The 12,764-nt window shown below is 39.6% G+C and overlaps 1 protein-coding gene and 1 long non-coding RNA gene across 2 annotated transcripts; one reads left to right on the top strand and one right to left on the bottom strand.

The window, feature by feature from the left end:
* Window positions 1-981: 981 nt before the first annotated feature.
* LOC114454982 (uncharacterized) lies at window positions 982-4,869 on the bottom strand. The gene is made up of 3 exons (XR_003672646.1): window positions 4,623-4,869; window positions 4,242-4,352; window positions 982-1,482 (listed from the first exon to the last, which is right to left on the bottom strand). It is a non-coding gene; the product is annotated as an uncharacterized LOC114454982 (long non-coding RNA).
* A 2,832-nt stretch (window positions 4,870-7,701) lies between these two features.
* mstnb (myostatin b) lies at window positions 7,702-11,747 on the top strand. The gene is made up of 3 exons (XM_028435931.1): window positions 7,702-8,138; window positions 8,462-8,832; window positions 10,301-11,747. The coding sequence occupies exons 1-3, from the start codon at window positions 7,772-7,774 to the stop codon at window positions 10,679-10,681; spliced, it is 1,119 nt and encodes a 372-aa protein (XP_028291732.1). The 5' UTR covers window positions 7,702-7,771; the 3' UTR covers window positions 10,682-11,747.
* Window positions 11,748-12,764: the final 1,017 nt, after the last annotated feature.

Below are 12,764 nucleotides of genomic sequence, written 5' to 3'. Positions count from 1 at the left end.
GAGATTAAAAGGCTAACTTGTTAGCATTTAGGACTCATTCCTGAAGTGGATGTGAGTGTTGCCCAATGTCTGTGTACAAAGCCATGTGTTTTAAGATCAAATATGTTTGCTAATAAAGCCCCTTAACTTCATATAAAAACAAAGCTTCCTGAACCTTGACATTGCTTGATTAATGTGGACTACAGATGGTCAACCTTCTCTTCAAACCCATTCTGCTCATTCTCTTACTTATGCTAGAAAGCAGCTACAAACCATATAAAGATCCTAATGTCAGCTGAAGTACGATTGCATAATTATGCATTTGTTCTTGGAGGACAGATTAGCATCATTATTCACTGGATTACAATCAGTGAGACGACAGTGTCTCTGCATAAGCTTCAAATTCACAATGCAGTTACAGAACCAAATGGGTTTCATTTTGTGCTCCTTTCTGTGGTTGAAAGCTCTTTGCAGTAAGTGTCCGACTCGGTTCACAAATGGAGATTTGAGAGCAAATTGTCCTGGAAAACAGGAAATGCCTCGTTTGTTCATGTAATTATCCAAACCCGATTTGAGGACGTTGTTTGTTTAGTTGGTGGAGTTCTGTGGCCACATCTGATAAATGGCAGAGCTGAGGAGGATCCATTCCAGGAAGGCCATTAGAAGGTCTGCTGAAACCTGAACACGTTTCCAACTAAGAAACTACACCACTTGTAATAATAAACCGCTGTGTAAGAGAGATTTGTATGACCATGACCTTCCAGGACATATTGTTTTTAATCACAGAGTTTACTTTATGTCTGCTGCAAGTAATTACAGCAAAGTCAACAAGATCCAGGCCTTTTACTTACTTTTCAGTCTCAATCCCAGAATAATCCAATTCAAAAGTGGGTCAACAGTGAATTAGTGAGCGCTCATTCATAGTGCCGCACACATTCACCATTCAGGTACCATTTGTTTAGAGTCAGTCTATGAGTGCTATGGTTCACGGCACGTCACACTCGATGTACGGGATGTCCATGTACCTCCGGTCCACCTCCACCCATTGCTGCACAGCCCGGGCCACGATCTCCTCTGAGAGCCTGTGGGCGTACTCCAGCAGCACTGGGTTGACCTGAGGCGACTTCTCCACCGAGTCCATTTCGGAGTAAACCAAATAGGCTTTCTCCCCTTTTTTCTTTTTCCACTTGCTTCCAGCCTTTTCTGTAGAGTTTGCATTGTGCCCAGGTGATGCGCTCCTTTTGGATTTGACACACCCCATGGCGGATGTAGCATTGATTCACACTATGGTGAGCAGGGTAAGTGATGGCAGAGCAGTGGCCAAAGCTTTGGTTAGACAGAGAGTAAGTCTTCACTCTTGAGTTATTGTCATCAACTCTCATCCATGGCTTTGTGTCTTAATTAGAAGAGGATGTTGGTTCAGAGGCTGGACAGTCCATTACTGTGAAGGTCCGGCTCCGCTGAAACAAACACTTTGTGGAGCAGAACTCAGCCTATGCTCGTCTGTGGAAAGGGAGAGAGATTGAGGGGTTTAAGTCGAGGTTCACACCAGCTCTGTTGAGTGAAGGGGCCCCCTACGGTGTAATATTGATCCCCTACGCTGTGATGTCTCCCTCTGTTTGGACCAGCGTAGGGGACTTTTCTGTTGTTTTTTCTTTTTTTAATCGGTACCATCGTAATAATTGTTGCACACTTGGACTTCCAGGCGTGCCCGTGTTGTTTAAACTCTTTTTTTAATCTGCATAACCCAAAACCACATACAGTACATCAGCCGCATCATCTATTTAATACAGGTGATTTGTTCTCGGATGCTCCCGTCTTTACCTGAGGACCCTAGCAAGGACCCCTGCTGCCACTTAGCTGCCCCCGATGTTGCCTGTGTGCATCCTCTGCTTGGTAACCATAATCACCGTCTAATACAAACAGAGTTCTTTAACCAGATGTAGTGTGTAGCTGCACATGAAGCTGCATGTCATGTTTATAACTCGCAATGAATCATTTTACATGCACACGCACGTTTAAACGGGTTCAGGCTTAAAGAGACATCGGCTTCATTCGATCGGACGGGTTTGGGTTGGGCTCGGAACAGGTTAGGTCTTCTTTTTCAGCCCGATTAAAGCTCTACTGTGTACATCTTCTGCTTTGTAAACCATAATCACCGTCCAATATAAACTGTGTGCTTCATAATCTCAAAATGAGTGTGGGGGAGGAAGTGTCCATAACGGTCCCAATATTGCTGTGGGTCCCACATAGTACCTCATTTCAATTTGAAAAGCATGTCTTCGAATCAGTCTTTTGAATAAAATGTTATTTCTTGTCTATACAGTGTCTGAGTATTTATTGCATTCATCATGACCTTCACCAATTCAACAAATAACATGTGGCTTTAAAGTAGTGCAGTAACAAAGATTTAAAAACAAAAAAACACTTTAGCTTAAATGACATTTAATGGTTTTGTTAAAATGACTGATGTCAGCTTCAGCTGCTGGTTGAAAGCAGGGTTTGGATCAATTATAATCGTAATCACGTAATTGATCATTACAATTATGGCAGAATTGTAACAAAACAATATGTTGCTGTCATAACTAATTAAATTGTACTTGAGCTCAGATAATTGACTTTGTAATTGTAAATGCCATGAAAATTGTATAAAAATAGTCAATTATAATTTATTGCAAAACTGGAACCATGTTACAGTTCTACACATATGTAAACAATTATCAAAATATGTTTTATATCAGACTTTCCCATATTTTATCATTTTAAAGAAAATCTGGGGGTACACTGCCACAAAAAAGGTTTAGACCAGGGGTCCTCAACCTGTCTCACCCTGGGACCCACATTTTGCCACAGTCATGAAATCGCGACCCACTTTTTTTTTTTTTTTAGAATTCAATGAACCAAATGTAGTTTTTCAAAAATAGCTGTTGAAAACACACATATGTAATCAAAACATAAATCTATATATTTTCCTGTGCAACATGCATTTTACAGCATGCGTCAAACAAAAAAAATGTTTCTTTCAAAATAAAAGACAAGTCCAATATGAGACATTATTTATTAATTTATTTTTGACCAGCTGTCTACGACCCACCCAGTACAGGTCTGCGACCTACTTTTGGGTCCCAATCCACCAGTTGAGAATCGCTGGTTTAGACTCCCACACCAAAAAAATATAAAAACCAATATTTTCATTGATTAGGAAACCTAACAATGTAACCAAAAGATAGGAAAGAAATTAGATGATAGATATTTGTTTTTAGTGTATTTTACAGCTGATTTAGAACCTATTATCATAAGAGATGCTAACAGAAAGCTAACTCTAGAGCAGGGTTTCCAAACCAGGGGTACGCGTACCCCTAGGGGTACATGAACACATTGCAGGGGGTATGTGGAAAAATTATGAATTTATTTCCAAGATAATAAAATATATTCTCAGTCATTTCAAAAGTCCATCAATAAAATGGTACGTGTGCGCTATGACTTGTTTTTAAAATTGAAATGCCTGTTTAAAGGGGACATATTCAAAGAATCCCCTTTTGTGGTAAATGTCATGAAAGTTATATATAACATAGACAGGTTATATATTTGTTTTATATTTATTTATTCTTTTCTAATTTCAACTATTATTTTTCTTTAATACAATATAACCATAATATATTAGTATTAATAATACAGTATTAATAATACAAACGTTTGCTATAATATTATTTCTTATATTTAGCATTTTTATTGCCTTGAAAGCAGCATAATTTTATGTTTAATTTGAGTTAAATGAGAAGATGACGCTTGAATATTAATTATTCAATTTATGAAGATGAAATCTAATGACTTGCGTTGAATGTTCAGTTGTTTTATGTTCTACTTTTGGAGAATCATGAACATGTATGAGTGAGGGGCTACTACTCATGGTATGACAAAAAGGCTCCAGGGGTACACAAGACAAGAAAGGTTGGGAACCACTGCTCTAGAAGAAGGTTCACTTTTACTAGGTTTTGTTTATTTCAGGCTCAGTAATTGTGATTATATTTGAACTTTAGTAATTGAGAGCATAATTGTAATGGACTGGGGATTACAAAAAAACAATCGAAATGTAAGTGTAATTGAACATGGGTAATTGAAAACGTAATTGTAACTAAAAAATGTAACTAATCCCAACCCTGGTTGAAAGTCAAGGCCCTGGCACCACAGGCTTGACCTCATCTTCAACCAGCCCCCCCTCCCCCTCCCCCTCCCCCTCCCCTCAATGTTTTATGACTCACCCTGTTTAGTGTAGCATGATGACACAGGGCCAGATGCCTCTGAAGAACTTCTGTTGTAATCCTGTGTCTGTCTCCATCTGTTCCACTGACCCACCCCACAGTCACTGCACACTGCACAGCCAAACAGCAGGACAAACATGATTGATACAGACAGGGGAGTGTCCCTGACTGAGGACTCCCACAGAGACACCCCCCCCAACACAGAAATGAGCTTATATTGTTGTTAAAGAATGCTCTAATGTCACTGTGGGTCAAACTGTGAGGCAGACATATGGCATTTGGATTAGACCTGATAAGTGACTTATTTGAACAAAACAGTGTGGTGTGTCAACATCACAATAACATGAAGGTGTGTTGTATAGTCTATAGAGTTATACATACTTTGAGGCAAAGGCGTCACATTTCCCTCCATTCTCTCAAAACAAAAATATTTTTTTTCAAATGAACAATAATCCCGAAGGCAGAAGAAAACCAAAATCCATTCCAGGAATCATCGTAGCTCTGCCACCTTCACTCTGATGTCCTCTGTGCAGAAATCACCCAAAGACCGCCTACAAATGATCAGAATAATGGAGAACAGTCCAATAAGAGAGGAGACGACCACCAGCGTCTCTGCTGCCTTCAGACACTGAACTGAAAGGAGTTGATCTCACTGAGAGACTTCAGTTATGAACAGAGAAACACTGACACCTGGCGTCCACTTAGATAACTGCACCATAGCCAGGTTTGATCAGGCTGCTGCTGCTGCTGAAATAAAGTTTATATATGTTGCTTTTATTTAACTATTGTGAAACTGCAGCACTAGACTGAACACCAGCGGTATAAATTCGATATAATTTATACCGCTGGTATAAATTATATCGAATTTATAACCCGGGTTATCGGGTAGATAACCCGATGTAGAAGGCGGGGTATCTACATCAGGGCTTCTCAACCTTTGGGTCAGGACTCCATTTGGGGTCGCGAGACACTGGGAGGGAGTCGCCAGATGCCTTGAAGAAACGAAGAATATTTTTTTCTGAACAATTTGAGCCCATTTTTACAATTTTTCTGCCACTACACCAAATTTGACATATTTAAACCTATTTTCATCCCTTTTTCTTGTCATATTGTTTCTCCTTTGAATGCATTTTTGCTCCAATATTCACATTTCTGCCACTTCTCCATCGAATTGTAATGCTTTTTCTGACATTTTTGGCACTGTATAAACCCTTTCCACCACTTTCCCCACCTAATGTCTCATATGCTGGCCCTTTGTTGTCACTTTTAACTTTTTTTCACCGTGTTTCATGCTTATTTTTTAATTTTATTTTATTTCTTGCCAATTTAACAACATTCACGATTAGTCATGCCCATTATTTGCAGAATAAACTAATTGTTCCTACTTCTTTGAATTCCATTACCCCCTCCTCCCCAATTTCTGCCACTTTTAAACCAATATTGACACTTTAAACTCTTTTTTTTTTTTTTTTTACTACTTTGTCTGTCTTTTAACCAATATGTGTAAAATCCCATTTCATCACCGTTCCACCATTTTCAGTCACTTTGAACCTATTTTATTTCTGATTTAAACAAGGGTTTTCATTTTTAAGATGACTATATACTATGGCACAAACAATAATAAACTTCCTGGATAGCAGTGGATGTTATTCAGATAAATAAATAAATGTGCTTTTCACAGATTCATAGAACAATGGACCATCATTTTGCTGACTTTATGGAGGGACCCTAAAAAGCTTCCCCCTTTATTCTCCCTTATAGATGTTCCTGTCTCCATAAGACTGTTCGTCAATGTTGATGTCTGTGTTCAACCACCTTCAGCCTATAGTGGGGGTCCCTGGTCTCTGGCATCTTTATTTTGAGGGTTGTGGGCTGAAAAGGTTGAGAAGCACAGGTCACATCACTTTGCATATATTTTCAACAAAGCTATTTCAGCATTGTGAAGAATACATGTGCACCAGAAGAAAACCATTACCATCAACGAGCTCCTTGTTTAATGAATTAAATACAGTAATTATAATAGCCTGTTTGTTTTCCCCGATTAGCTGCTTATTTCATCGCTTTATATTTTTGCTATAAAATATGGGCTGAAGCTAGCTTTTGAAATCAGACGAAAAGTTTTGAAAATTACTGTCTATTATTATTATTATTATTATTATTATTATTATTATTATTATTATGCGCAGATTGTGGCTTGTGGACTGAAATGGTTGAGACCACTGCCACACGGGGGCGCTCTTCTTAAGTAAATGTATTCACTTTTCTGTCTCACTGAGATAATGCAATGCTTGGGAATTGAACCTATTCTGTTTATTTCTTATGAAGAGAGATTGAATGCTGTAAACTGTTGATATTTCTCTTTTCTATTATTACACACTATTGTTGACCCTTGTTATTTGTGAGAAGGCAAAAAAAAAAAACAAAATCTAAGAATTGATAAACTTTATTTTGATGTTATTCTTCTATAGAAATGTGAATCTAAAACTCATCCTTAATCGAGTTACACCATACATACTTTAAACTGTGCAGCTGCACAGACATACGTGCAATATAAAATAGTGACAAAAATATAACTTAAAGTTATTACTATTGCACTTTTAAAGTTATTATTATTATGCAAACATTTTCCCATTGGAATCCATTGAAACAGATTTAATGCGGAATGAAACTAACAATGTTATCTCCAAATCCTACAGATTCTTTGATTTTATATATATATATGTGTGTGTGTGTGTGTGTGTGTGTGTGTGTGTGTGTGTGTGCATGTATTATTGTAAGAATAAAATAATCTATGTAATGACACAAAAAAAGCATCCATTCATCCAAATCTGTGGGTGGATCTCCACAAGTTCCTGAAGTTAAACTGTGGTAAGTTTAGAAATAAAAAAACAAAAAAACAAAGTCAATGTAGTAGTTTGGATGAGAAATAGTGACAACTCGATCTTTAAAAAGACTTAATTTAGATTTATTTTATGTTTAATAATTCTACTAGATGGCAGTTATAAAAACTTCCAATGAACTTCACAGATTCAGGCTTTCTATTAACATTGTAGATAAGATGTCTCCTTTTAATTGAATATCTGTGTTTAATTATTTATGTATGTATTTATCTATAAATTAATAGAAAGTCACAGAACTTATTTCTTATTTCTGACTTTCTTTTAGAAGAAGCATGTGCTCACATCACCTTTACTTGGTGATGAAAAGTTCTGTTCAGTTTTAGGAAACATCAGGCTGTGCAATCATCCAAACACGTGCGTGTACCCATGTGTGCACGCGCTCAGTACGCCTACACTACAACCTGTTAAAGTTTGACAGCAAAAAAAAAAAAAAAAGTCCTGTCAGTCGGTTAAAATTCATTGTTGCCTGTCCAGCCAATCATAGTATTTGACGACACAAAACCAGCTAAAGTTGGAGTATAAAAAGGTGCGCGCTAATAAAGTATGATGCCATCAATCCAACTCCAGCTCAGCCGCTCACCCACTCAGAGACCTTCTCATTTTTAGACCAAGCTGCACAGCTCGGAAACGATGCGTCTGTGTGAGATCGGGCTCTATGTCAGCCTGCTGGTGGCACTGGTTCCAGTGACAGTGAGTGAACAGGATCTCTCCGCGACCAGCGCAGCGGACACGGAGCAGTGCGCAACCTGCGAGGTCCGCCAGCACATCAAAACCATGCGACTAAACGCTATCAAATCACAGATCCTGAGCAAACTGCGGATGAAGGAAGCGCCAAACATCAGCAGAGATGTGGTGAAGCAGCTCCTGCCCAAAGCGCCGCCGCTGCAGCAGCTGCTCGACCAGTACGATGTGCTGGGAGACGACAACAGGGATGTGCACATGGACGAGGATGATGAACACGCAACCACCGAGACTATTATGTTAATGGCCACTGAACGTAAGTTTACAGTTTTGTGCTTCTTTGCGTCAGGGGCGTGCGCAAAGACCTTTAATTACCAAAGTTTTTACGCATGGAACAAAACGCACAGATTAAGTCATTAACATAGATGACAAAACTTAGATCTGATATTAAACGACTGTTACAACTATGTGTGAATAAAAATGTAACTTATGATATCTATCATGTATAATAATATTACTTTTGGCACACTGCATCTATGCGCATCTCCATTACGCGCGTAAACACCTGTTCCTCTTGACTGATGGACAGTTAGTCAGTAAATGTCACTCAGTAAAATAAGTTGTCTCTTCTCTCTGCAGCTGACACTGTCGTGCAGATGGAAGGAGAACCAAAGTGCTGCTTTTTCACCTTCAACCAAAAGATGCACGCCAACCGCATCGTGCGCGCGCAGCTGTGGGTGCATCTGCGTCCTGCGGCGGAGGCGACCACCGTGTTCTTGCAGATCTCCCGCCTCACACCGGTGGCAGAGGGGAACAGGCATATACACATTCGCTCACTGAAGATCGACGTGAACGCAGGAGTCAGTTCGTGGCAGAGCATCGACGTCAAACAAGTGCTGAGTGTGTGGCTGCGGCAGCCGGAGACCAACTGGGGCATCGAGATCAACGCGTTCGATTCAAGGGGAAATGACTTGGCTGTGACTTCTCCTGGACTGGGAGAAGATGGACTGGTAAGTAGGGGTGTGCATTGCCATGAATCTGACGAAACAAGTGGTATGTTTATCAAAATGTGAAATCACATTTTTCAAAAAAGTAAAGCTTTTGCTTCTACAATAGATTCTGATTCTGTTAAGTTCTTTTTTAAATTAAAGTAACCACATACATCTATAAAAGTGCCCAGTATGTTTTATAAAAAATAAAGTGTAATCAACTTCCAAAGCTAAAATGCATTGAGGAGTGAAGTAGTTTAACAAGGTCTGATGTGGTTCACTGACAGCTAGTGACCGGGTGTTTAATCATCTTTTTTTGGTTAAAAAAACATGATTAAAAAATCGATTTGGATGATTGCGCTGTGAAATACTGCGATATGCCACCAAATCAAATTTTTCTTACACCTTACTGGTAAGCTTTACATTGATTATCACAGAGTAGATAATTATATTTAGAGAATAATATGTACATTACATCAGAGGTGCATATGTGTAAGAGGAATTCTGCTGTTCATATATACTACACAGTAAAGACTTGCAAAGCTACCGACTCCTGCTATGCTCTTCACTTAAGTGCACGATTTTAACTGTGCATAATCAGCCGGCTACTGTTAAACACTCCTGCATTTCACATCAGGAGCAAAGAGCCCAAATGTGAAGAGCTTTAGAAAGCTGCTAATCACCAAAGACTCCACAGAGGCGTAGAGTGCACCTGCCTCTTGGACAGCTGCCCGTTCCAGTCACCTCAAATGTTAGTGCTGGATTACATAAAAGTTCCTGCATTCCTCACTGTGGAGTTCAGAGTAAATGCCTGCAAACGTTCACCAACACACATGGCACTGCTGTCGAAGACAAACACTCAGTTATTAGATGATTCAGTTTCACTTTAACTCAATGTTTCCCAGTCTTTTCTGGGTCATGCTTCAAATGCAACATAAAAATGGTCACCTTCCTCTTTTCCTCTAAGTCACATATGTCAAACTAATGGCCTGGGACCCAAATCCGGCCCTTTGGAGCATCAAACTTGGCTTGCAGGAGAAAGTAAAAATGACAGAGGAAACATGAATCACTGTGTAAATGAAAATCAACAATATTTGCAGGGGGCTCACACTATTTTTTTCGGTGCTTATATCACATGATTGCATTCATTTTTAAAATGAAGACATTCTTACCAAATTCTACCATTTTCTCAAATTATGACACAATATCCCCCTTAATTTAATAGAAATTGGTCACAAAATCTAGGAAATTTAAAGTGAAGATCCTGTCAGGATTGATATCTAACTTATTGTTTGGATATGGTAGGTTTCTTACAGCTTTTGTATTTTATGTATACGTAGAAGTGCAAACTAATGCACAATAATGTTGACATTTGTTGTTTTCCAGCATAAAATCTGTGGCCCACTTGAGATCAAACTGTTCCGTGTTTGGCCCATGAACTATAAGGAGTTTGACACCCCTGCTCTAAGTGTTCACCTTCTTGTTTCAGCAACCATTCATGGAGGTGAAGGTCTCCGAGGGTCCGCGGCGTGGCAGGAGAGATTTAGGCCTGGACTGCGATGAGAACTCTCCAGAGTCGCGGTGCTGCCGGTACCCACTGACGGTGGACTTTGAAGAATTTGGCTGGGACTGGATTATTGCCCCAAAGCGCTACAAGGCCAATTATTGCTCCGGGGAGTGTGAGTACATGCACTTGCAGAAGTACCCACACACTCACCTGGTGAACAAAGCCAACCCCAGAGGGTCTGCAGGTCCCTGCTGCACCCCCACAAAGATGTCCCCCATCAACATGCTCTACTTTAACCGCAAAGAGCAGATCATCTACGGCAAGATCCCGTCCATGGTGGTGGACCGCTGTGGATGCTCCTGAGCCAAAATGAAAAACCTGGGGGAAAAAGAGAATGACAACGGATGTGCTGCAGTTCAGTCTGGCTTCCACCTTCAGACTCTTTAACACAAACCATCCACCTGTTCCAGTGCTTCTCTGCAGATAATAGTGCAATAAAATTAATAGAGGACACACATCTTTGTACAGGGCAGTGCATCACTCCTACTTTTTCTTTCCTTCAGAGAAATCTGAGCCACGCTGGCTCCAGGGACACAAATATAAACATCATCACTCACTGGACGCTGAAATGAATGTACACAGAAAGCAAATCAACTTGTTCCAGAAACATTAACTCTTCTGTCCATTTTTTAGTGCTTTGTTCATAGCTTCATTCCTGCAGTAACACCCAGAATGACTCTTTTATACTCTGTGTGTATTCACCTGGAATCCTTATGGTATTTGTGAAAGGGCGTGTAAGAACTGAGCTGCAGACTCTTCATTATTACTTTAAACTGACAACTGGTTTTTTGCTTTTCTCTGTTAATAAAAATTCACGGATACATTTTGCAAAATAAAATAAACAATCCTGTGTGAATTAGCACTTTAGATTAATGACAGATCTAATGTATTCTACCATAGTGTAAATGAAGCATTTTATTTGTACAGGTTTCATCCAAGCTCATACTTATACTTCAGTAATCTGTGTCAAATTCAACCCGACCCGCCCGATAAACTTGAATCTTCCTGATTGTAAACAGATGGACTTGAAATGAAGGCACAACGAATGCAGCATACAAACAAAAATGTGTTAAAGACAGAATAAAAAAAGTGGACGCATGAACACTGAGTGATGCTGAAACTCTGTCAGACAAGCGACACAGTTTGCACTATGGCACACCAATAGAGACAATTGGTTGCTACAAAAGTTGTAAAAACTGATTTTGATATATTTGCTAGTTTCTATTGTATACATATGCTATCGTTTCCATTAGGAGTGGCCTTTTTAAGCCACTGTTGGTAAAAAGAACCATAATGTAGCAAGATGAGATATGTAATACTGCAGCTCTATGTACTTGTCATAACAATAAAGTTTCTAGCTTGTTTGTTATGGTTTGTTTCTTTGAGTGTCTTGTTGCCCCATTCATCTTTGAATCCATGATAATTGAATGAGATGAGGTCATTGGAGGTACAGTCAGAAACCTTCATGTAAACTTCATCCACAAAATAAACTTAGACTTTCGTATCTGGGGTAGTTTCAGCGACTCTTCAGTTTCATTCTGCTGTTTCTTTGTGTTTCTTTAAGTGTTTTCTTGCTCCATTCATCCTTAAATCCATGATAAATGAATGAGATCAGGTAGTAAAACCTTTGGAGGTACAGTCAGAAACTTTCAAGTAAACTTTATCCACGCATTACACTTAGACTTTTGCATCTCGGGTAGTGTCAGAGATTCTTCAGTTTCATTCTGCTGACTCACAGGTCAGACACTGAGTTGATGTTACAGAACATCAACATGAACACAACCTGAGCGCGAGCATCGTCCCCGGCTTTCCACACATCAGCAGCTGAGAATCTTTATGTCTGCAGCACATGTTGTAAACTGATAGTTTACAAGAGCTGTGTGTGTGTGTGCCTTGCAGATATGGTGTGTGTGTGTAGTGTAGCGTATGTGCGTGCATGTGCAGAAAGCTTGGGCACACTTATACTACCTGATCTTACCTGCACAGCACAGTTACCTTGGCTTTGTTAGCGTGGTGGATGCAGTGCGTTGCAGTCTAATGAGGGGACGTGAACTGTGCTGAGCTCTGACAGGCTGACCTATTTGGTTGACGCCGGCTGGAGGCCTGAATTGAGCCACTTCCTTTCCCACTGAGCGCTGGAAAAGTTCCATGAAGATCGACCATGTGCACCACAGAGCCTCGTGCACCCACAGAACTTATCCTTCCTTTGATTAAGGCTTAGTCTCCGCCTTTGTGTTGATAGAAGCAGGAAAGTGAGTGAACTGTGGGCAGTTGGACACATTTCTTGTTTTGCCTTGACAAAACAATTAAGAAGCTTTTTATTTTAAATGAATATGTGACATTTGTACTGGTGAAATAGACAATAGCTGTGTTTGAAATGGCATAC

The sequence above is a fragment of the Gouania willdenowi genome, chromosome 21, assembly GCF_900634775.1.
Source record: "Gouania willdenowi chromosome 21, fGouWil2.1, whole genome shotgun sequence".
NCBI classification, from domain to species: domain Eukaryota; kingdom Metazoa; phylum Chordata; class Actinopteri; order Blenniiformes; family Gobiesocidae; genus Gouania; species Gouania willdenowi.
The sequence above is the reverse complement of the archived record's forward strand: the minus strand, read 5'-3'. Positions and strand labels throughout refer to the sequence as shown.

Excerpts from the sequence above, each read along its gene's own strand:
- mstnb (XM_028435931.1), top strand. The coding sequence starts at position 7,772 with ATGCGTCTGTGTGAGATCGGGCTCTATGTCAGCCTGCTGGTGGCACTG. Across the intron at positions 8,139-8,461 it reads TATGTTAATGGCCACTGAAC|CTGACACTGTCGTGCAGATG; the intron begins GTAAGTTTACAG and ends TTCTCTCTGCAG. Across the intron at positions 8,833-10,300 it reads GACTGGGAGAAGATGGACTG|CAACCATTCATGGAGGTGAA; the intron begins GTAAGTAGGGGT and ends TTCTTGTTTCAG.